General features: G+C 38.0%; 1 protein-coding gene across 3 annotated transcripts; it reads right to left on the bottom strand.

Moving 5' to 3' along the window:
* Nucleotides 1–583: 583 nt before the first annotated feature.
* Nucleotides 584–24,117, bottom strand: TAAR1 (trace amine associated receptor 1). 3 transcript variants are annotated; one of them, XM_015074350.3, is made up of 3 exons: nt 23,720–24,117; nt 16,531–16,696; nt 584–3,129 (listed from the first exon to the last, which is right to left on the bottom strand). In XM_015074350.3, exon 3 carries the CDS (start codon nt 3,012–3,014, stop codon nt 2,010–2,012), a length of 1,005 nt encoding a protein of 334 aa, XP_014929836.1. In that variant the 5' UTR covers nt 3,015–3,129; nt 16,531–16,696; nt 23,720–24,117; the 3' UTR covers nt 584–2,009. The 3 variants fall into 3 exon arrangements, 2 of the variants coding, with proteins under 2 accessions (XP_014929836.1, XP_053078210.1); XM_053222235.1 differs by having other exon boundaries at nt 16,531–16,669; XR_003419346.2 differs by lacking the exons at nt 584–3,129; nt 23,720–24,117 and adding an exon at nt 12,182–15,481 and having other exon boundaries at nt 16,531–21,198.
* Nucleotides 24,118–25,282: the final 1,165 nt, after the last annotated feature.

Below are 25,282 nucleotides of genomic sequence, written 5' to 3'. Positions count from 1 at the left end.
GAATGTGTGGGAGCAAATAGAGAACACCACAGAAACTTGCTATAATGTACAGAAAGCTGTCTAAATGCTTTTGTTCCCTTTTTAGAATCTGACAGAATCGTCTCAGCTAAAAAAAAAGTCAAGGTAATTTTTGACACTAGGAGTAAATAATGACAATTTGTCTTATCATACACTCAATGAAAAGGTAACTTGTGTTTTTTAAATGTACCAGAACAAAACTCTAGTCAGATCAATGAAACAAAACATGTAGTCTTGAAATAGACTGTGAGAGCTAGAAGGATTTAACATATCCTCAGATATCATCAAGTTTGTGAACACACATTTGCATGCAAGAAGGTGTGTTTTAATTTCATTTAAAATTAGCTGCCTTGGGGCGCCTGGGTGGCGCAGTCGGTTGAGCGTCCGACTTAAGCCGGGTCACGATCTCACGGTCTGTGAGTTCGAGCCCCGCGTCGGGCTCTGGGCTGATGGCTCAGAGCCTGGAGCCTGTTTCCGATTCTGTGTCTCCCTCTCTCTCTGCCCCTCCCCCGTTCATGCTCTGTCTCTCTCCCAAAAAAAAACAAAAAAAAAAAAAATTAGCTGCCTTACCCTAACGTACTCATGAACATAAGTCTCTTTTATTAAATAAATAAATCCGAATCCCTAGGGTTACTCCCCATGCAACAGACTACTTGAAGCCTGTATGAGAAACAGTTCAACTGGAAATCAGTGCTTATAATTTAGAATGGTTGCCCACTCCTGTTAGGGAATCTCATTTGAAACTATCATTTGTTCTTTTTTTCTTTTTTTTTTCTTTTTTTTTTTTTAACGTTTATTCCTGAGAGAGAAAGAGGCAGAGCATGAGTTGGGGAAGAGAGAGAGGGCACAGAGAGAGGGAGACACAGAGCCCGACGCGGGGCTCAAACTCACAAGCTGTGAGATCATGACCTGAGCCGAAGCCGGAGGCTCAACCGACTGAACCACCCAGGCGCCCCTGTTCCTTTTTTTCTTTGTGTGGATGCCATCTTAACAGGCATGGCATGTCTATTCTGATTGTACCTTTTGTTAATCCCTCATGCTTGGCTGCGTTGATGGATGGCTGTTTCTCTTTCGATGCAGCCTGGAACCCAACAAGTGGATTTGTCTTACTTCCTAGAACTTGTATTTTGAGTCCTGCCATACCAGGCACAACCTTGAAATACAGTGAAATCCTTTCAGACACTTTCCTAACTTTCAGTAGCAGGTAACAGACAGAAACTTGGTTTCATTTCCATTATTAAAAAAACAAAACAAAAAAAAAAGAAACTGAAGTCTAAGTGGTCAACAGAGAAATGGTCTAAAAAAATCTTTGTGCATCCATACAATGTAACATTATACAGTTACCAAAAAATCATGTTGTCAAGAATTTTAAGTTTTTTCAGGAGGTGAACTATGAGTGATATCTTTATTTTCATTTTGTTTCTATACGATATTTTATTTTTATTTTTTCCTTATTTTCCAAATTTCTGCAAGTATGAGAATCAAGAAAGCATATTATAAAAAGATGAAAATCAAAATATTTTAAAAGTGGAATATATATTAATAAGAATTCATGATAAATAGCAAATTATGTATAAAAAGTATTTAATATCATTTAATGTGTACTTTATTTGATTTCACAAAAAGACATATATATTCGAGCAAATGGATGACAAAGTAATTCTAATTTGCATATCCAATTGCGGCCCCATAATTTCAGCATTGAACAATTGTCAATTCGTGGCAGTTCAGCTAAGGGCAAGAAATGCTCTTAACGTAAGGCCTTAAATTCTGGACTTGCAAAGCTTCTATGTAATAGTAAGCATGGCAAGGATTACATCCACTGTGTCCCAAAAAGGAAGTGAAATAAAAGCATTATATGTCACTATCCATTCTTTGGCTCAAACATTTGACGAAAGACCCCGCAATTGGTGCATGTGTTTAATTATGTTGTGTTCAAAATTATGATCACCAGCTGTTTTGCAAAGCAATAAACAGTAAATATAATAATTCTATGGATGTGACTCTAAAAATAGTTTATACCTACAAGAGTCTTTTTGGAAAATTTTACCACATAGAATCATCTTCAGTGCTTTTCTGAACCAGGGGTAGAAAAATGCATAAACCATTGGATTGAAAGTAGAGTTCAGGTAGCCACACCAGACCAATGCATCATTTAAGGTGGGTGGAATAGCATAGTCTAGGAAAGGGTCCATGACCATGCAGACAAAGAAAGGACACCAGCATATTAGGAAAACTCCCACCACAATCCCTAAAGTCTTTGCAGCTTTCCTTTCTTTGTTTTGTGACATTCCATTTTTCTCTTCCAATCCAATTGCATCATTAATTGATCTTGCCTGTCCTTGAGCTATGAAGTATATTCTGGAATAGACACACAACATAATAGATCCAGGTATATAGAAAGAAGTCATAAAGGCCAGTACCCCAGATGTTTTGCTAAAGAAGACAGAGCAACCTCCTATGCAGTGAATGTACTTGTAATATATCTCTTCAGCTCCTTTGAAGTTGAGCTCCAGAAAGATCATTCCAAATGCAAAAAGAGCGGGGACACTCCAACTAATGAAGATCATCACAAAAATAACCAAGATACTGATCTTGGCTTTGTATCTCAGTGGGTCACACACGGCATAGTAGCGGTCAATGGAAATGAAGGACAAGTGGAAAATGGACGCCGAGCTCAGCATAATGTCAGTGCTGGTGTGAATTTTACAGAAGACTTCTCCAAAGTACCAGCCATGCTCAACAGATCTCACCATACTATAAGGCATGACCAGGCACCCCAGCAGAAAATCCACAGTCGCCATGGAATGAATGAGCCAATTCGTTGGGGTATGAAGTTGCCTGAAGTGTGATATGGAAATAATGACTATCAGATTGCCAATGAGTGTGGTCAGAATTATGAGCACCATTAAACTGTACAGGGAAGCACGGACATCATTTGACCAGCTGCTTTTCACACAAGAAATATTAATGACATTGTGGCAAAAGGACATCATTCCTGAGGGCTATCCACCAGCTTATTTCTTCCTTTGCGTGTTGAGGAATCTTTCTTCAAAATCCATACTCAGGTTAGAGTTTCTTCTTCGCTTTCCATAAACCTATTCCGGAAACCTGGGAGGGGAAAAAAAAAGAGAGAGCGAATCATTGGCAATTTGATTCTTTTAACTTCTAACACATTTACCTACTACTTCTTGCTAAAAAACTAATCCTTTTTTTAAAATTTGTTTATTGTTTATTATTTTTGAGAGAGACAGAGAGACAGAAAGCAAGCAGGGAAGGGGCAGAGAGAGAGGGAGACGCAGAATCCGAAGCAGGCTCCAGGCTCTGAGCTCTCAGAACAGAGCCCAATGCAGGGCTCGAACTCACAGACCGTGAGATCATGACCTGAGCTGTAGATGGCCGCCCAACCGACTGAACCACCCAGGTGCCCCCCCAAATAGTTATTTTAGAAAGAGCTTTCATTTCTAAGCTTAATTCAATGGTTCAGTTCAATAATTTTTTTTAAACATCTACTTGATGTAGGATACTGTGCTAGAAATGAAAAGTTGAATTATTAGGTTAAAGTATATGAAACAGCACATTTTTGAGGCCAGAGAAGGTCAAATGATGAATTCTTTATATGCTTAATCTATGGAAATAGTCTTTGTTCAAAAGACAGTCTTGAGGGAGAGCTTTATATTCTAAAGGGTAGATACAAGTTCCCAGAAATTTTAGAATTAAAATTTTAGAAATTTTAGAAGAAAAAGTGAAATATTTTACGTGTGCCTCTTGTACACAGGTAATATCCCCTAGTGCCTCCTTTTGCACTTGATAATATATAAGTTCTTTCTTTTTTTTAATGTTGTTTTTTATTTTTGAGAAAGAGAGAGACAGAGCATGAATGGGGGAGGGGCACAGAGAGAGAGGGAGACACAGAATCTGAAGCAATATCCAGGCTGAACTGTCAGCACAGAGCCCGATGCAGGGCTCGAACCCACCACCTGTGAGATCATGACCTGTGCTGAAGCTGGACGCTTAACCGACTGAGCCACCCAGGTGCCCCATATAAGTTATTTCTAATTACAGAATGAATTGCAATGGAAAGAAGCTTACATACCTTTACTTCCAGTTTGCAAAGCACTGAAATATAATATTCCAAGTGTTACGTCATTTAACATTTCACATCTACAATATAAACACTGTTCCTTATAAAGAGGACATGACACGTTTTGTAAGTGTAATTACACTGGCAAGAAATCGAGGCTTAGTTCACGAAACCATTAAAGCTGGAATATGATCTGAGGTCTCAATTACTTGTACAGTTTCATCGTTACCAATCCATATTTTCTTTCCATGGCAGAAAGGACCAACACAGATGAATTATTTTCAAGAATATTAAGCTTTTAGTTTTCATGTGAGAACATAGGCTGTCTTGAAAAGTGGTACCCGCCAGTGAAGTATTATGTTGTGGTCCAAAGTATTAGAGATTTTAAATATATGGACCAAAGTTATGGTAAGAAATGATGTGGCCCAGAGAAAAGACAGCTGAGGTGAGAAATCCAGAGAAACTGAGCTTCGGTGTGGGCTGTGGGCACGGCACTGGAGCCTGTTTTGATTTTTTCTTTAAAGCTCTGAAACTGATTAAAAAAATTTTTTTTTCATGCAATCCCAATTTATAAAACAAATAAAAGTAAAATCTTGTTAAAACAGAGATGGCACTTTCTTCTTCCTCATGCCTCATTAAAGAACCCAAGTCTCCATGAGACCGAGTTTAAAAATGTCCCCACTGTTTCTATATGATTCTGCAATTCTCAGCTAAATTCTGGAATTTTCAATATATTTTGAAATATATATGTATATATATACACAAATATATGTGTGTGTGTGTGTATGTATACACACAGATACATATACACAGAGAGAGGGAGAGAGAGAGAGAGGGAGAGAAGAATGTGAATTTCTGCTGTCAATGAACAACCTGTCACTAGGTTGAAATGCTACAAAATAGCAACAAGCCTTAGAATTCCAGGAGTCTGTCATCATTTCCATCTCCTGCATTTCCCTCTGGGCTGACAGTTTAGATCAAGACTACACAGAAATCTAAATGCATCCAGGGGTGCCTGGGTGGCTCAGTTGGTTAAGCACCTGACTTTGGTTCGGTTCAGATCATGATCTCGCAGTTTGCAGGTTTGAGTCCTGTGCCAAGCTCTGTGCTGACAGCTCAGAGCCTGAAGCCTGTTTCAGATTCTGTGTCTCCCTCTCTCTCTGCCCCTCCTCTCCTTGTGCGCACTTTGTCTCTCTCTCTGTCTCTCTCTCTCTCTCTCAAAACAAAATAAAAAAACCTAAATGTATCCAGAACTAGAATTGGAGGAATAAAATATTTAGGTACTAAAATGCATATTTTCATAAATTTGAAACACCTCTCCCCAATTCCTTCCTGCTCTCTATTCCCGGAAAGAAACATATTTATGCCAAATGAATCTGTAAGATGCATTTCAACAGACACCCAGGCCTCTTCCATGACAGAACAAATAGCAAGTTACAACTAGTTAGGTTATTTGAACTCAGTAACATTTGAATTATAATTCAGATTTCACGAAAAGAATGATGGGTTTTTACTATGTAATTTAAATGTGCACCCAACTATACTCTATCACTTCAGTTATAGACTTTTGGTTTGGGCACAGGTCAGGATCTCACAGTTCGTGAGTTCAGGCCCCACATCAGGCTTTGCGCTGACAGTACAGATTCTCTCTCTCCCTCTCTCTGCCCTTCCCCCACTCGTGCTGTCTGTCTGTCGCTAAATAAATGAAAAATAAAAAAATAAAAGAGCTGTGCTGACAGTTCGGAGCCTGGAGCCTGCTTCAGATTCTGTGTCTCCCTCTCCCTCTGCCCCTCCCCCACTTGTGCCCCCTCTCTCTCTCACTCTCTCTCTCAAAAATAAATAAACTTTGAAAAACACTTAAAACTTTTTCCTGCTTATCTTAAAGAATACTACACATAATTTATAGCAAGTATTGATTAAAGTGTTATAATTTGCCTTTAAACAGATTTAATTGCTTAAATAAATGGCGTATGATGATATTACGCGTTAAATGCTTACCTAAGAACATGACATAATAGTACTTTTGTTTCTTTTCTTCCAGCTCTAAGAATTTAGCTTACTAGAAATAATCATTATTTGTATATACAAATAATGCAAGATAGTAATATGGAAAGGTAACAAATCTCTTTGGTTAGCTCGCTAAACAACCAATTCTGTACAAATGATCTGATCACCTAATGTTTGAAAATGGCATATGAATTAAAAATATACTGATAGGAGTTATAGTTTAAAATAGATCTGTCTAACATGATAGGAACTCAGTGGTCGAGTGTTCCCACTTTCCGGTGAAAGACCATCAGCACTAATCTCACCATGCCCTTGGTCCCTGGTTCCACCTCTAACGGCTCAGTCTCTGTTGCGTACAACTCCCTAATCTGCACCTATCTGCCATTACCCACAAAACCCTTCCAAGTGTGCCTTCTGGAGCTTGGGTCATCACCCTACTCCTCAAACTCTTCTCAAATATTTCCCTCACTTTGTTCTAACCAAAACCATCTCTCCCCTGAGTACACCTCATCACCCGGAGCCTTGTCAAAGGTGGCTGTTCTCTCTCCTGCATCCTTAATCCCCTTTGTACCATACAGCTTAGAGGAAAAGTAGATTCCCCTTGCATTGACTGCCACTGCAGATCGTTGTGCCGCCATCCTTCCTAACCACCACCCCTTGAAAGTTTGAAGTTCTGTGTTCAAACTATACCTCCTTCATTTGTAGACATCTACAGACTCCCAAGTCATTTCTCTTTATTTCTTGCAAAGGTTAGCTCCTGACCTACCACCACTCTCTCCAAGTTTACTCCTGCCAAAACTCTTGATAATTTTAATGTCACATAATGATCCAGTAATGAGCTTTCAGCTCGTTGACCCTTTGTCTTCCAATAAGTATGACCCCCATTCTATTTTATCTCAAACTCCCATGGCCATGCCCTAGAATTTGTCTTCATCAGTAATGCAGTCATTCCAAAATATTAACTTCAAGCTCCACACTTTGTCTTCCTAATCCATGCCACTAGTGCTCTTCTTTTAACACGTTTTCAACCCCCTCGAAGCCCTTCATTCATTTCTTTTATCATCTTTTCACTATTCCTCATTCCCTCAGGCTCATCTCATTTTTTTAAATTTTGTTTTAATGTTTATTCATTTTTTGATAGAGAGAGACAGAACCTGAGTCCGGGAGGGGCAGAGAGAGAAGGAGACACAGAATCCGAAGCAGGCTCCAGGCTCTGAACCGACAGCACAGAGCCTGACGTGGGGCTCGAACTCACAGACCGTGGGATCGTGACCTGAGCTGAAGTCAGACGCTCAACCGACTGAGCCACCCAGGCACCCCTGTTTACCCAGTTAGATTCCAATAGTTTTTGACATTATCTTACAACTCCTTCTCATTAACAAACTTTCCTAGCAAAACCTGAACCTTTGTCCAATCCAGTTCTCCTCTTGCTCTCCTCCTGCATTCATGCAGCTGAGTGTGGTGGAGAAAAACACACAAGGGGCCTCCTGTTAAATTCATGACAAGTATTGGCCACTAGAACTGCTCAAGGATCCTCCCCCTCCTTCTATTACTTTTGTTCTCCCACTCTCTGAGATGACTGTTTCACACCTGCTCCCTCCTTCTATCTCAGATACCTTCTCTCTCATCTTCGTTCTCTGATGGCCTTGATCCTGTTTCACTGAAAAAACACACCCGATCAGAAGAAAATGTCCACACTGTATCTCTTCACTTACCTCCCAGCCTACATCTGTTTGTATACTTAATCCTCTGTCTTATTAATGCAAATAACCAACCATGTCTCATCGCACATGCCCAGTAAGCATCTCTTCATACCTGTTCAAGGACATAACCTACAATTCTCCTCTCTTCCTTGGCTCTTTAGTATTTCCCTTGTAAATAATTACCTGCAGTACCCAAATATGTAGTACTCTTCCATAAAAAGAATAAATTCCACAAAAAGCAATTATTTTTAAATTCACTTCGAAAAACAAAACTTCTTCAAAAGAGTAATTTTCATTCCCTGTCTTCCTTTCTTCTCCTACTAACCTGTTTTTATTATTATTTGAGAGAAAGCGGGGTGGGGAGGGGGCAGAGGGAGAGACAGAGAATCTTAAGCAGGCTCCATACTCAGTGCAGAGCCCCTGACGCTGGGATCATGACCTGAGCCGAAAATCAAGAGTCTAAAACTCAAGTAACTGAACCACCCGGGTGCCCCTCTTACTAACCCTTTGAATATACTCCAAAGAGACTTTTATTGTCAGCACTTCATTAAAAGCTTTTTTCTTCAGCTAAGACAGCAGAAGAGATGATTTATTTTACATGTGTTACATTCAGCCACAGATGAAAACAGAATGAGTCCTGGAAGTCAAGGCTCCTTGGCAAAGGACCAAAAGGGACTGTTTTGGTATGAGAAAGGTGGGTTTCTCAAAGGTGGTCATTGTGATCAAATGATGATGGATGTCTAGATCCACTGAATCAAGTTCTAGAAAGTAGGTGTGCACTCCAACAATTTGTACAAACATCCCTGACCTCTGGCTTTCCTTATTTGTGTTCCTGTGACTTCCGTGGGTGCACAAGCTGGCAGTTTACTTGGACCTCTGCCTCATCTTTCTTCTTTTTCGCTTCAGCCTGTTCATCCACTGCTTCTTCCACTTGGCTCTGTGGCGCAGAGGTCTCCCAGAAGGTGGCACTGATGCTGAGAGTGCAAAACAATTTTTAATCATGTTGTCCTGTGTTCTAAACCCAGTGATAAATGCTCAGATTTCATCTACTCATCATTCTCAGTATCCCAAGGTACTTCTTGAAACAATTTCTTTCCTTGGCTCCCAGGTCACCACTCTTAAACCTCTGATACCTCACTGGTTACTCTTTTCAGTCTTCGTTGCTAGTTCTTCCTTAAGTCACTTGCCCTAAGGCAAGTCTTTGATTCTCTTCTCTACTTAGAACAGCTCCCTAGGTGATTTCTTAGTCTCCTGGCTTTAAGCTAATCTATATGCTGATGGGTCTCAAATAAATACCTCCAGCCATGGCCTCCTGCTTGTACTCTGGACAAACATCTCCTGCTGCCTAGAGGATATAACCACTGACTATGTTTAAAGCCTCAAATCTTCACAACATGTGTCCAGCTCCTCTTCCTTCCTACACATCTAGAAAATGGCAACTCATTCTTGAAAATCCTCAGTCCTAGTCCTTGAAGTAATCATTGACTACTCTTTCTTATACTCAACAATATAGCCAACCCATCAGTAGATATTTTGACACTTCATTGAAAATATATCCATAATTGGACCAGCTCTCATAGTCCGAGCCACCAAACACTGTCAAATTAGTAGCCTCCTAGCTGGCTTCTCTGATTCTTTTCTTTTTTCCCTTCCTTTCTGTTTTACTTGAATACATAGCTTCTAAGCGAAGGAGTGGATTGGTTTCTTCCTCACCACTCTTTCGTAAAAAGTAAAGAATATGAGTGAATTATGTGAAAGGGATGGAAAGTATGTCTGACAGACAATGTTAAGCAAAGAGAAATTCATTCTGTTTGCCATCAGTTGTAATAATTAGTTATAAAGTGAAAGGAAAGGAGGCCCACTGTGCCCCTTCAAAAGATAATCATGGAGAATAGAGTGGAAAAGTCATAGCTTTTAAAAATAAAACTGTTGGGGAGCTGGGTGGCTCAGTTGGCTAAGGATCCAACTTCAGCTCAGGTCATGATCTCATGGTTCGTGGGTTTGAGCCCCACATTGGGCTCTGTGCTAATAGCTCAGAGCCTGGACCCTGCTTCAGATTCTGTGTCTCCCTCTCTCTCTGCCCCTTCCCCACTTGCACTCTGTCTCTCTCTCAAAGATATATAACAAACATTAAAAAAATTCTTTTAATAAAGCTGCAATCACTAGTATCCAGATGAACAGAACCAGGGAGAAGCAGAAGTTACACAAGCTTAGATAAGGAATTTCTCAGCACTCCCAAACACTACAGGAAAAAGTCACCTGATTCCAAGGCACACTTAGAGAGATATCAAGACTTTTTGCCGCAAGGGAACTGGCAGCTATTCAAGGAAACAATAGTAAAATGGCCTGGAGTTATAACAGTGCAGAATCTTCTGGTATGTCCTTAGCAAAATGCACAAATGTAGAAATGTACAAAATGTAGAAATACAAAAGCAGTTTCCAAGGAGGAAATGTAGAGCAGTTAAATTACCAGGGAATTCAAGGCAAGGACTGCTTGATACCTTAAAGGAAACTAAGAATAAATAGCTGTCTTTGGCCTAGATAGAAGCCAGTCTCAATGCTCTGTTGGCTTCTTTGGATTCATTTAAGTGACTTTCCATTTCTTCTAGATGGTGACTTTGTAGTTAATACATAATGCAAAATTCGGAATAGAGATATAAGACCTTGTAACCCAGGATTTCATTTTTTGTTCTAGAACTATCCATGGCTATTTATAAGAGAAACTTTGAGGTATACAGTACTCTGACTGATGTGAGGGAGGGAATTTTTAAAAAGTAATATGGACCTGGGGCATCTGGGTGGATCAGTAGGTTAAGCATCCGACTCTTGATTTTGGCTCAGATCCTGATCTCATAGTTTGTGAGTTTGAGCCCCACATTGGGCTGCATGCTGACAGTGCAGAGCCTGCGTGGGATCCTCTCTCTCCCTCTCTCTCTGTCCCTCTCACGCTTGCTCTCTCTCTCTCTCTCTTTCTCCATAAATAAATAAACATTTGAATTAAAAAAGAAAAGAAAAGAAAAACTACTCTAGAGGCAGAAAAATGAGAGCTTTAAACAAAATTTAGCAAAAGCACCCAAGAAGATCAAATTAGAACACGGAAAAAGGTTCTGAAAGCAAAAGAAATTATCTTGGGTATTTTTAAAATCCATAAAGAAGTTATAAAAGAGAATAGTCACCACTGAAGACCAAATCACTGACCTTGTGAATCAAGTGGAAGAACATTACATACATTAAGCTAAAATACAAAGAAATAGAAATTCACACATCCTTTTTCATAAATATTGGGTAAATGCCTTCCCTCTGTCAGATACCAGGTACTGGGGTGAAAAGACATAACAAAACTTCCTGCCCTTCAGGAACTTACATTCAGGTGTGGGTTGGGGGACACTTCATGTTCTCAATAAACATGAAATTAGATTGCAATAGTTACTAAGGAGAAAAAATAAAGCAAAGAAGAGAGAAGTGCAAGGTTTGGAGAGAGGATTGAGCTTCAGGATAAGGTAGCCATGGAAAACTTAAATAAAAAGCTGACTGAATAATATATATATATGTATCTGAAGGAACCGAGAAGCTAACCACATGGATATGTAGAGGAAGCACAATCCAGGGAGGGGATAGAGCAGACTCCAAAGTCTTGAGATGGGAACATGCTTAGTGTGTTTGCAAAATTAGCAGATGTCAATGGGGATAGCACAAAGCCAGCAACACAGAGAAAAAATAGATGGGGAAGCCACGGAAGCTGTACAGAGCTACACTGAATAGGGCCTTTCAGGTCACAGTAAGAATTTTAGCTTTGTTTGCCCTTGAGTGAAAAAAGGAAGTCACTGGAGGGTTTTGAACCCAGCAACATGAGTTGACAGGTTCTGACAGATCCACCCTGGCTACTGTGCTGAGAACAGAGCCAGAGGGTAAGGGCAAAGATGAGATGATTAGGATGCTGTCACTAGAACCTGGTGAGGGAAGATGATGGTTTGGACATAGCAGGGACAGTGAGTGTGGAGAGTAGTGGTCAAGTTTGGAAATGTTCTAAAGATACAGCAGGCAGAATTTGCACATCGACTGAGTGTGGGCTGGGAGGAAGTTATCAAGGGAAATAGCAAGGCTTTTGTTTTGAGCAGCTTGAAGGTGGAGGGTCCCGTTTAAGGAGATGAAAAAGATGGTGATTGGAGAAGGGCAAGAAACAGGAAGAAATCAGGAGTTGGGTTTTGAATTTATGAGGTTGGAGCTGTGTGCTGAAGAGTGTGGCCTTTCAAGTCCAGGCAGGTCTGGCCATTCACATATTCTGTGCCCTTGGACAGGCTACCCAAACTCTTGGGCCTATAGTTTTCTTATGCAATAAATAAATAAAAACCTATTTCTTGAGGTTTTATGAGGCTGGAATGAGTTAACATTTGTAAAGTGTTTACTTACAATAGTATCCTGTGCATAGTTTATCAAATAAGGAAACATCCAAGAAGAATGTTATAGACATGTTAAGGGAATATATAAAAAAGCATCAGGAAACTCTTATAAGAATACACATATATTTAAATCAACATTAAAAGGTACATTCTAAAAGGTCACTATAGGCAGAGGGAAAGCAATGGGAAAAGGGGGATGAACAGGGAAAAATCAAGATGAAATGAATCAAAGAAGGGAGTATGTCATAAAGGAATGGGCTGTTTTATTCATTGCTATAGCCCCAGGGCCTGGGAAATGTCTAGAACATTGAGCACAAAAATGAATAAAGGATTGAATGAATGAACAAATGAACTAAGGAGTTCATTAGTTCATTTCTGTGCCCCCTGGGGCCATTATAAAGTAGGGCACATACACTTAGCTTGGTTCTGATTTCAAAGATAAAGAAGAAAATCTTCTAGCCATCCAGTTAGAAATTCCTTCATTGTACATGTTAAATGTGTATGGTTCTTTGCATATCAATTATATCTCAACAATGCTGCTTAAACACACACACACACACACACACACACACACACACACACACATACACACACACACAAAGGAAAGATGATTGGGCTAGCAATTTTGGAAGCCAGAGGGCAGTGGAAGAAGTTTAGAAACTATTAAGGAAATAAGACGGCAACTCAACAATCCTATATTCAGCCAAAACAGTAGTCAGATGAAGGCAAAAGAAAGACAAGTATACATTTATGACCACCTTCTGAGAAACTCTAGGGAATACTCTAACAATATAAAAATGAAATCAAAACAAAAAATTCTAAATAACAACAGATGAAGAATAAAAACAACATCAGTAAGTAACACTATTTAAACTAAGATTTAGTGTAAACTAAAAAGGATTATGATCATATAACACAATGCAATGCTTATTAAAAAAGGATTTTTGAAATGAAAAAATATGTATTTCAAGAAAACTTAATGCTAACCTGGAACTTAAATTTGCAACTATCTCAATGTCTCCCAGTTTTTCTCAGGATGGTGAGGGGCAGGCAAATGAAACTTCTTGACAAGATGACAAGATATATAGCTAATCATTTATTTTGGCAATTTTCTCTAGCAGTATTTTTTCAAGTTAAAATACCTATGTTGTTCAACCCAGCAGTAGTTTTTGTAACAGCAACAAAAGTAAGAACTAAAACAGTCTGAACTTCTAGCAGACATACACACATCAGTAGATATGACAGATACGCAGTAAGATGTAAAATTAAAATATTTGGAGATATAGAAAGATGGCAATGATATCTTGTCAAGTAAAGAAAAAAATATTTTCAACAATACTACTTGTAGGGACACACACACACACACACACACACACACACACACACATTTGTATAAACATGGAAAATAGGTATGGAATGGTATACTCTAAATGCTTAATATCATTTACTCAGAGGTGGTGAGATTGAAACTCAAAAAAAAAAAATTAAACAACAGCAAATAAGAAAAATAATACCAAATTTTACCAAAAAAATTTCCTGGGTGGTGAAAGAATAGGAAAGTTTTACTTTCTTCTCTATGTTTTCTACATATTCCAAGTTTTCTACTATAAGAATGTTTTACTTTCATAACCAGAAAAAAAGTATTTAATAAAATTAAATGTATTGTCTATGAATTGCTTCAAACAAAACTTTAACCATACTTTAAAAAAAAACCTCTTGGTGAGTAATTATTAAGAAATTATACAATTTGTGCTTTTTGTGCTTATATAATTCTTTACATGAGTTACTTATCCACATTAGTCTTATATTAAAATTAAAGTTTTGCTAAATGCCCTAAAGTTTCTGAAATGCCCTCATATCCTGTTTTTGTTCTATACAGATTTAGAAATAAAACTAGAAATAAACTTGATAATAATTTTATTCTAAAAATACGTTTGCAGCTCTCTAATTTATCCACTATTCTTTATTACAATACCAAAAGTGTTTTGTAAAACACTTATTTTATTTTTATTTTTTTCAATATATGAAGTTTATTGTCAAATTGGTTTCCATACAACACCCAGTGCTCATCCCAAAAGGTGCCCTCCTCAATACCCATCACCCACCCTCCCCTCCCTCCCACCCCCCATCAACCCTCAGTTTGTTCTCAGTTTTTAAGAGTCTCTTATGCTTTGGCTCTCTTCCACTCTAACCTCTTTTTTTTTTCCTTCCCCTCCCCCATGGGTTCCTGTTAAGTTTCTCAGGATCCACATAAGAATGAAAACATATGGTATCTTTCTCTGTATGGGTTATTTCACTTAGCATCACACTCTCCAGTTCCATCCATGTTGCTACAAAGGGCCATATTTCATTCTTTCTCATTGCCACGTAGTACTCCATTGTGTATATAAACCACAATTTCTTTTTCCATTCGTCAGTTGATGGACATTTAGGCTCTTTCCATAATTTGGCTATTGTTGAGAGTGCTGCTATAAACATTGGGGTACAAGTGCCCCTATGCATCAGTACTCCTGTATCCCTTGGGTAAATTCCTAGCAGTGCTATTGCTGGGTCGTAGGGTAGGTCTATTTTTAATTTTTTGAGGAACCTCCACACTGTTTTCCAGAGTGGCTGCACCAGTTTGCATTCCCACCAACAGTGCAAGAGGGTTCCCGTTTCTCCACATCCTCTCCAGCATCTATAGTCTCCTGATTTGTTCATTTTGGCCACTCTGACTGGCGTGAGGTGATATCTGAATGTGGTTTTGATTTGTATTTCCCTGATGAGGAGTGACGTTGAGCATCTTTTCATGTGCCTGTTGGCCATCTGGATGTCTTCCTTAGAGAAGTGTCTATTCATGTTTTCTGCCCATTTCTTCACTGGGTTATTTGTTTTTCAGGTGTGGAGTTTGGTGAGCTCTTTATAGATTTTGGATACTAGCCCTTTTTCCGATATGTCATTTGCAAATATCTTTTCCCATTCCATTGGTTGCCTTTTAGTTTTGTTGGTTGTTGCCTTTGCTAAGGAAGGTCCCAGGTGGTCATTGTGATCAAATGATGATGGATGTCTAGATCCACTGAATCAAGTTCTAGAAAGTAGGCGTGCAGTCCAACAATTTGTACAAATATCCCTGACCTCTGGGATGTTCCTGTGACTTCCGTGGGTGCACAAGCTGACAGTTTACTTGGACCTCTGCCTCATCTTTCTTCTTTTTCGCTTCAGCCTGTTCATCCACTGCTTCTTCCACTTGGCTCTGTGGCACAGAGGTTTCCCAGAAGATGGCACTGATGCTGAGAGTGCAAAACAATTTTTAATCATGTTTTTATCTTCATAAGGTCCCAGTAGTTCATTTTTGCTTTTAATTCCCTTGCCTTTGGGGATGTGTCAAGTAAGAAATTGCTACGGCTGAGACCAGAGAGGTCTTTTCCTGCTTTCTCCTCTAGGGTAAAACACTTATTTTAAAAGAGAGAAAGAAAGAAGGGGTAGGAGAAACAACTTTTTCAAATATTTAAGTCATGAGTCTTGAGAAGGTGATATCACTGGAAGCAATCCTTTCCATCTTAAAGAAACAGGAAGAATGGCAAATTCCATTCGTTTGCTTATTCATCAACCCATTCCAATTGAAAAGAGAAAAAAGAATCTTCAGCAATATTATGATCAGGTAAATCAACTATACTGGAAAATTTTTCTGGTATGTAGACTTGCATAAGATGATATGTATCAAATTTAGGTCATCATAACTAAAAACTTCCTAATCTAATCAATCTAATATATGGCACGTAAACAGACACACACACACACACACACACGCACACGCTAAAGAGTGAAGTCATTTGGCAAAGGGCCAGGATTTTTCCCACCAATAATACTTGTGCAAATAAGATTTTAGTTTTGTAATTGAGCAAATAGTAACAATAACATGCGATTTAATTTTAAAATGTATAAAAATCTCTGTGGGGATCGTTTTGTTATGCTAACACTAGCCAACATCCACAGAAGGAATTTCCTTCATTTACGAGAAATGGAGATAAAAAATCATGTCTTAACTTTCCAGGTTTCCTAGGTTTTCATAGGTGAAGTTTTAATAAACGTGAAACATTTTAAAAGCACAGGTAAAGCATGCTATTTAAAAATATGTCACTATTTTTTACCTTCTCTTACTAACTCAGGTTTTATGAAACTAAATTACAGAAACCTTGTTAACTTTTCTATTAAATAATCCTAAATTTTAATGTATTAGTAAGTACCAAACCATTGATAACTTTTCTGGCTGTCAGCATTTTCTCAGTGAAAGATTACCTAGGCCCTCAGGCTAGTCCCTGTGAGCATTCAGACCTACCTTCTCAGGTAAGAGTGACCAGAGAGGGGACAAGCCGGCTGCAGAAACACTGCCTTTGGGGAGGAGGCCCCCTCCGCATGTGTCCCCTGGACAGCTACTGACTAGAGCCACTGCTGTGTTACCGTAGGCCACAGTTCACCTAGACAGATGACGCAAATATTGAAATCTGGAAAAGATAAGCTGATAATAAATCTTTCTGAAGCAAGGTAACAGTATATTATTGATACATATAACTGGGAAGTGCTTTTATTCTAAACCAGCATCAGGAAGCTGGCAGTGAGCAAGCTAAATAGAGAAGGTAAATATTACCATTACTTTTAAAATAATCTCAAACATGGGCCACCAGTAACCACAGTCATGGGTGTTACCAGCATATATATAAAAACACGTGTCCATTAAAACTGCCTTAATTGTTGATTGATTTGAAAGAAAAGTACTCCTGTATTAGATATCTGTACAAAGGAAAAAACGAACACTGAAAAAACGGTTCAATTTCAAAACAGATGACATGCCTGCCCAAGGACTATTTTGAAAAATTAGAATGTACTTAAACCCAATAACATCTTATAGATAGAAAATAAGTTAGAACAACGGCTTTCCCAAGCTTTGTTTTAACCACAATAGGAAGACATATATTTTGTATCATGACTCAGTACACATGTAGGTATGCCTCCATAACAGAAGCAAACGTTTTCATTAAACAAAATGCTTACTTCATTCAACCCACTCTGATATTTTCTATTTTATTTCTTTGTTTAATTAGTGGGGTTTATCCCCCCCAATAATGTTACTAATCACAATTACAGAAACACTGGTTTTGAGGGTAGGTGGTCACATATGTTCGGTACATCAATTTTTTAATTCCTCTGTATAAAACTTCCAAAATGGAGCCAGATCCTTCAGTTGAGCAAAATGACTATCTTAAGTACAATTTCTCATCCATTTCTGTTTGTTACTCAGCCATAGTAAATCATAGGATTATTGTGATAGGCTACTGTTGGTCCCAGTTCTTCACTCTCCTGGCATCTACACTTGTGTCTTTTCTTCTCTGAGAATGGAAGCTACTATCCTGTCCTTAGAACTTGAGCTTTGTTACTTTACTTGTTTTAGCCAAAAGAATATGGATAGAAATAAAAGTGTGCCAGTTCTAAGCCGTGTCATTGGGAGAACTCTATATTTATGAATGTCCTCCATGCTTTCCCATGAGAAGACCAAGCCCCAGTGAAGCCCATTGGTCCAATGAGTTTCAGGGTGGTTTGCTATACAGAATTTTCATGGCAATAAATTACTGTGTTAATTGTTTTTCTGAAAGAAGCCACTGAGATCTATTACCCCATTCCCCCACCTTGCAGAAACACCGACACAGAGAAACACTGATACCACATGATGGGTCACTTGTGATCTAAATAGTCACTAACAGAAACTGCGATAGCAAAAACAGAAACAGCATAAAATGAAAATTATGCTTTACATAAGTGACGTTGACATTTTACTAGGCGATTATAACTCCTGCTTCAGAAATTTCTAGATATTAAAGGATGGTTCAAGAAATAACATCCAAGTTCACTGCTTATAACAGTGAATAGAAAATGTCATTCATCTTTCCAAACATGAGTTCAGAGTTTGCCTCAATAACACATACATCTGTCATTTTGTGAGTGAGTTTTCTTTGCAAGCAAGTACAATGCCTCATGTATGGGAGTTCATGATGCTCTAGGAAATCAGAGATCTTATCTGCTTCGTTCATTACTGTCTCCCCATCACCTAAAATAGTGCCTGCAAATCATTTGCTCAATAAATATTTGTTGGTTGAATGATATTAAATTACTAATTGAGTTCATTTTTCATTTTTAAAGTTTTTTAAATCAGAATATTGCATGAATATGGAATTCTCATAATTTCAGCGTTAATTATAAAACTGTACTGAAAAGCCTTCTTTCCATTTTATGTATGTCACATTCTTTCTTTTAACCTGAACATTTATTTAACTGACTGACAATCACTGCGTGGTAAGTGTGCAGGATAAAATATAATTATGATTCTTCTTTCCAGGAATATGTAGCTAATGGTGAGTTAGACATGCAAACAGATAAAGTACAATATAGAATGTGCTGAATAATAACAGAAAGGTTGAGTTATGGGAGCACATAAGACGGATCTGGAAACCACACACGGTAGCTAGGAAAGATTGCCTGCAGGTCACATATAAACTGAAACAGAAAAGAAGGACTCAGAGCACTTCACAAACAGGCTAAATTTAGAATAGGAAAACATGCAAAAACTTCATATTTAATCCTAAGAAAATAACTTCATAGTGGACAATTAAAATCTGTTAATCAGTAACAATCATGTTTTACATTTTTATTATCTTATTCCAGCACCTTTTTCTTTTTATCAACAGAAGTGTTTTGACTGTGTACTGCAGGCATTCAAGTTAGTTTCTAATTCCTTCTTGTTACACACACACACACACACACACACACTTAAAAAATAGAAATTAGCAAATGTCTTCATTCTCACTATCAAAGCTCAATGAACTCCAAGTTAATGATTAGCTTTATCCCTCTTGTTTTATTTGCAAAGAACAAAACTAAGGTATCTTTGTTTGTATTGGGAATTACTTAGTATCATTTTTATAATGGCATGTTTCTGTGGGTATGTTGATATTTTCAAAATATGTTTTTAAAGTTACTTCTATTATATGTAAATAAAACGCATTGAGCACTCATTATGAGTGGAATTATGCTAAGTGCTAAAGTAATATTTTCACTTAACCTTCACAATAACCAAATGGAGTAGATCTCATTATTTCCACTTTACAGGTTATGATGAATCTGGGAGAACTTAAATAGCTTTTCCAATGTCATATTACTAGCAAATGGCAAAGCCAGAAATCAAACTAATATTTCTTTTTTCATCAGGGAAGAATGTAGTTGGCGCAAATACTCTTTTCCAATATGGTAGAAAAAGATGAGTACTAAGGCCAGCTAGCACCATAAATGAATCAAATTTTTAGAAAAGACGATAAGTCATGAAATGTATAGACAAGGAATAAAGTGTCTGCTTTTAGATTCATAGAGGTTTTCCTTACCATGTAGGTGAGGAATCAGTAAATTGTTTCTGTAAAGGGCTAGATAGTAAATGCCATACGCTTTGAAGGCCATAGGTACATGGCAACTATTTAATTCTGTCATTGTAACATGAAAGTAGTCATAGATGATACATAAATGAATGGGTGTATCATTGTCCAATAAAATTATATTTACAGGAAATAGTTTACTGACCCCTGATATGGACTATAGAAGAGATATTATGGGGGTTCATATCATCAATCAAAGCAAAATAATGGGAATTCAAAACCATTTTACTGGTAAGATCATTTTCTCCATTCTGCTAAAAATACAGAAGACAACTAGGGTAGAGATATCACTTGCAATGGGGAAAAAAATCAGTCTATGGAGGCAAAAATAAGGAAAAGGAAAGACTTTATAATTCCATTTGAGTTTTACATTTGGGGATGTTTTCTACTGGCATAAAAAGAAAGTAATGTTGTTACAGCAAGAAACTGTAATATAAGCCTCTTTATAAAGTTACCATAGGCATGATTGGTTATTACTTGGAAACTATTCCAGAAATGGCTTAGACTTAAGGAGAAATCTCTGATATGCAGAGCCTTCCCCTTTCCTAAGCACCCCTACATTTTTTACTGTAAATGTAGCAAAGATTTTTTTCTGATGGTTTCATTACTCTCAGGTGCCCTCCCTCTTCTTTCCATTTTAGAACCCATCTTTCCAGTGAATGGTCATCAATGACCCCAACTTTTCAACAGCAAAACAAATATGGCTATGGCCAGAGATGCTTCCATTGAAAGAACTTAAACAAACCAGGTCTTCAATGCATAAAAGAATGTCTCAACTTATGGAATTTGGGGCAGATGGGACAAAGATCTTGGTATAAAGAATGTGGCTTCAAGCCCCTGAAATCAGAGCATAGCCCTGGCATTGTCTAGGATGAAGCCTTTCCTTACATGGGACATGTATATGGTCAGGTAGGCAGTACTCCTTCTATTGTGAAAGAAAACTGACCCAGCAAACTATCATGGCCTCCTGAAAAATATTCCACATGAATATAAATGTCTTTTACTATAATTTTTAATTGATTTTTATAAAGCAAACTTATATGTATTACAGTTGACTCTTGAACAATGCAGGTGGTATGGGTGCTGACCTCTCATACAGTTGAAAATCTGTGTACAACTTTTGAGTCTCCAGAAACTTAACTATTAATAGCCTATGTTGACTGGAAGCCTTATTGATAACATAATTAACATATATTTTGCATGTTACATGTATTACATATTGTGTTCTCAAAATAAGCTAGAGAAAAGAAAATCTTATTAAGAAAATTTTGGAGAATAGAAAATACATTTACAGTTCTGTACTGTATTTATTTAAAAAATATGAGTATAAGTGGACCCACACAGTTCAAACTTGTGTTGTTCAACGATCAACTGTATTTGGGTTTCCCAAGCAAGCTTTATATCATGAAAGATGCTGCTGTTCTGACATGAGTATCCAACTGGTTTGGTAAGATGCAGTCAATGATTTATGGAGTGCTTCCTGGATGCCAGACACGTACTGTCCTATTGCCTTTAAAAAGACTGATGCTCAAGGCAACTAAGGAATTTGGTCTCATAGCAGAAAGTGGCAAAGCCAGGAATCAAAGGAAGGTCTAACTCTGAAGTTCCATTTCTCTCTGCTGTCATTTTATTTCTCCCATTTTACAGACAACTAGACACACTCCGATTTATAAATTGTCTTTGGTGAGTTTAGTTAAAGTGGCTCAGTTTCCCAGAGGCTGATCATTTCTGGTGACACTGAGACTGAGTTTTAGAGCTTACAGTATAGAGAACAGACAGGGAATAGAACCGTCTCCCTTCCAAAAAAGGGCAACTTTGTACAATATCAATCTCTTGACTATATTTGCAGACAGTGTGTAAGTACAGGATATGACCATGATACCTTGTGAAAGCATGAGGCCATCCAATGGCATGGAATACAGTAGCTACTGAAGCAAGTGACTCTACAGAAAATTCCATGCAAATCTCTACATTAGAGCTGAATATTCTATCTGAAGCCACTTCTATCTAAATACCTTAGTGTATCGGAATCATTTATATATTTTTTTAATGTTTATTTTTGAGTGAGAGAGAGAGAGATAGAGAGGGAGAGAATGTGAGCGGGGGAGGGGCAGAGAGAGAAAGGGAGACACACAATAGAAAGCAGGCTCCAGCCTCTGAGCTGTCAGCACAGAGCCCCACGTGCGACTCGAACTCGTGAACCACTTGTGAACTGGGAGATCATGACTTGAGCCAAAGTCCCACATTTAACCTACTGAGCCACCCAGGTGCCCCTGAAGCATTTATATCTTAGGGGCCTAGTACAGCCTCTGGGGTCTAGAAACCCAGTAAGTAATAGTTCCGGAAACTAATAATAATAAGGAAGCTAAATAGCAAGTGATGCTTCAAAAACTGTGTTCAGTTCAGAGTCCTGAGGATAGACCAAATGCTAGCAAGTCTCATAAATCTCTTAAAACCGCTTTCAGAAAATAGGTTGACAGGTAAATAAAATCATCCTGATGCCATAAACCCTGAATACTTTCATGAGTTTTAGAGGATTGTCTGTATATCTATTCTTTGCCCACTACAAAGAGAAGAATGGAATGTGAGGGGCATTCAGCTTATATATTTTAGGAAGGATATTTTCTCTTTTTGAACCTATCCTAAGACATGTCACCTTGAATGTTAGTTTCTTATTGAACTTGAATCTCTGAGCCAGATAGTATATTCACTTGAACCTATAGAAGGCAGCCTTTGGGTTTTTATACCAGATCTCTACTCCTCAGGGCCCCAGAATGGAGAGACCCAGTATAAAGTAACTTCATCTCTTTCACCTTTTTTGTTTGTTTTCCCCATTGGAGGCGAGAGGAGGAATAAACTAGGGCAGCAATTTAAAATGGTGAATTCCCCCACAGTGTGCTGCTCAGAACCTTTTCTCACATTTTAGGATCTTGAAGACAGAACCTGAACATACTGCTCATGTGGGCACAGCCAATGCTTGGTTCGTGTCAATAGTAATAAAGAGAAATTATAAGGAGGATGAGAAGGGTAAAGAGCAGTGGTGAAGGAGGAAGAGAAAGAAGAGGAGGGAACATAGGAGGACGAGGAAAAAAAGAGAAAGAGGAAGAGAAGAGAAAGGGAGGGGGAAAAACTTACTGAACTTAGACCAGTCACTGGGCAAAAGGCATTACATGAAATCTCTCTGGTTTATTCCCAATACCCTCCAAATAACTGGATAGGGAAAACTGAGATAATTACTACCTTAATGAAAATTTCAGCTAACATCCATCTATGGATCGGTGGGTTGGGGAATCTTATTAATTACAAGCTAAGCAAGGTGAAGTTATAACAAACTAAGTAGTAGTATCAGAACACTTTCAAAATAGTATTTGTAATTGTCTTAATAACTAACATCATTGTAATATATTTTTATCAACAGTCTCTGAAGATAATGCTCACATCCTTATTTCAGTTAAAATTAAATTATATATGTCCTTAAGGAATAATTTCAGTGTTTAGATTTTATTTTATTTTTTTGCCATAGTGCTTTCATAATCTACCTCTAGAACAACTACTTTCCTATAACTAGGTACACAGTGGCAGGCTTTTCAATCAATTTTTATTCATATTGCAACAGCAAATAAACCCTCAGTAATTGTCTTTGATAGAACAAGATGAAATTTTATCATAGACAGAAAGAAAAAAATCAGCTGGTTCACAATGAATTTCAGTTAAGTCAACATTGCAATCTGTTAAAAGAGTATTTTGTTTTACTAATATTTTCACAACTCAATTCAAAGTGTATCCAATCAACATGTCTACAAAGCACATTGCCCAAACATTAACTTTTTATTAGGTAATCTACCACCATACTGACAGGTGGGCCTTATTTGCCTTGGCAAGAGTTCAAAGTTTCTAGAAGGTATTGATAGCTGAATAGTTGCTAACACTGATAAGAGCTCTTGCCATATTTCTGTGGCTAGACCACCATATGCAACTAATTTCAAAATAGAAAGATTAAAAGAGCTCACTCTTCTGTTAACACATAGTCATTGATGCTTCTAAACTTACCTCTCAAGACTGAAAAATTCCCACTCTTCATTTTGATAATCTTCTCCTAATTTTTCAAGGCAAATTTTTATTCTCCATGCCACGTCAACAAATATGACCAACTAAGTTCAATCTTTGTTCCAGGAGATATATATGCTTTAATATTAATCGTGTACTTTCACCTTAGCTCTCATCCTGCATTCTGTCAAAGTCTGAGCTATTAAAGCTATGAGACTATGTAGAATGTGGCATATCTTTCCCGTAAAGGTAAGGATGCAATTAAAATCTGGCTTTAATAATCACTAAGCAAAGGGGTGCCTGGGTGGCTTAGTTGGTTAAGCTTCCAACTCTTGATTTTGACTCAGGTCATGATCTCACAATTCGTGAATTTGAGCCCACATCAGGCTCTATGCTGACAGCATGGAGCTGTCTCTCCCTCTCTCCTTGTCCCTCTCCTGCTCTCTCTCTCTCTCTCTCTCTCTGTCTCTCAAAAGTAAGTAAACATTAAAAAATTTTTAAAAATATTCTTAAAAATATAATAATAATCCTAAGCAAACAATCAGTGTCCAGCTCACTAAGCAAATAATCAGTATCTAGCATTTCCATCAACAAGATTAACACTGAGTCTTTCAGAAAGCCACAGTCTAGTGTGTAAGAAACCATTAGTAACCTGTAATACTAGAAAAAGCATTGGACATAAAATTAAAAGATTCCCCTTTGAGGATCTGATATCTGATGCACCTAAGTAAGAAGAGCAGAAAACAACACTTTGCTCTCTAAGGTAAAAAATGGAAGAAGAAAAAAAAAAAGTACCCACTTTGTGAAATAGAAAATGTATCTGAAAATGTTTTGTAAACTATGAAACACTATACGTAAGACATTAGTGATGTCTTTGCATACTCTGGGTAAGAAGACACAGGCGAAGTTGCCTTCAGATTAATGGAAAGGGCAAGTAAAGTTTGAAGGAAGTGGTCATCTTGACTTGCAATTGGCAGGCACATGGGGCTGTCAACGAAGTATGGGGTAGGAGGCAAGGATTATAGTCTCACTAAACATTGGAAAATAAATGATAAATAGCAGTGCTGGTGACTCATGGCAGACATTTATTGGGTGGAAATAAATGGAAGTGGAGAAAGAACGTAAGATGCATGCCTTTGAAGACTTTCATTAAATGATAGCTGTTACTAGTGCTAACCAATATTTATGAATCCCTTCCCTTTCCTGGACACACAGGAAAATTATGCTTTCTGTGCATTTAAATTTAGCAAGTCCATAGGACTTGTTTTGGCCAAGAAAATACAAATGGGAATGACAAGTATCACTAGATGAAAGCATTTTTTTTAAATGTTTATTCATTTTTGAGAGAGAGAAAGAGCACACATAGCAGGGGAAGGGCAGAGTAGGGGGGACAGAAGATCTGAAGTGGGCTCCACACTGACAGCACAGAGCCCAATGTGGGGCTCAAACTCACAAAACACGAGATCATGACCTGAGCTGGGGTCAGATGCCCAACCACCTGAGCCACCCGTTCGCTCCTAGATGAAAGCATTTAAAAGACAGTGTGCAATTTCTCCATATTCTTCT

Source organism: Acinonyx jubatus, chromosome B2 (genome assembly GCF_027475565.1).
Source record: "Acinonyx jubatus isolate Ajub_Pintada_27869175 chromosome B2, VMU_Ajub_asm_v1.0, whole genome shotgun sequence".
Taxonomy (NCBI): domain Eukaryota; kingdom Metazoa; phylum Chordata; class Mammalia; order Carnivora; family Felidae; genus Acinonyx; species Acinonyx jubatus.
The sequence above is the reverse complement of the archived record's forward strand: the minus strand, read 5'-3'. Positions and strand labels throughout refer to the sequence as shown.

Excerpts from the sequence above, each read along its gene's own strand:
- TAAR1 (XM_015074350.3), bottom strand. The coding sequence starts at position 3,014 with ATGATGTCCTTTTGCCACAATGTCATTAATATTTCTTGTGTGAAAAGC.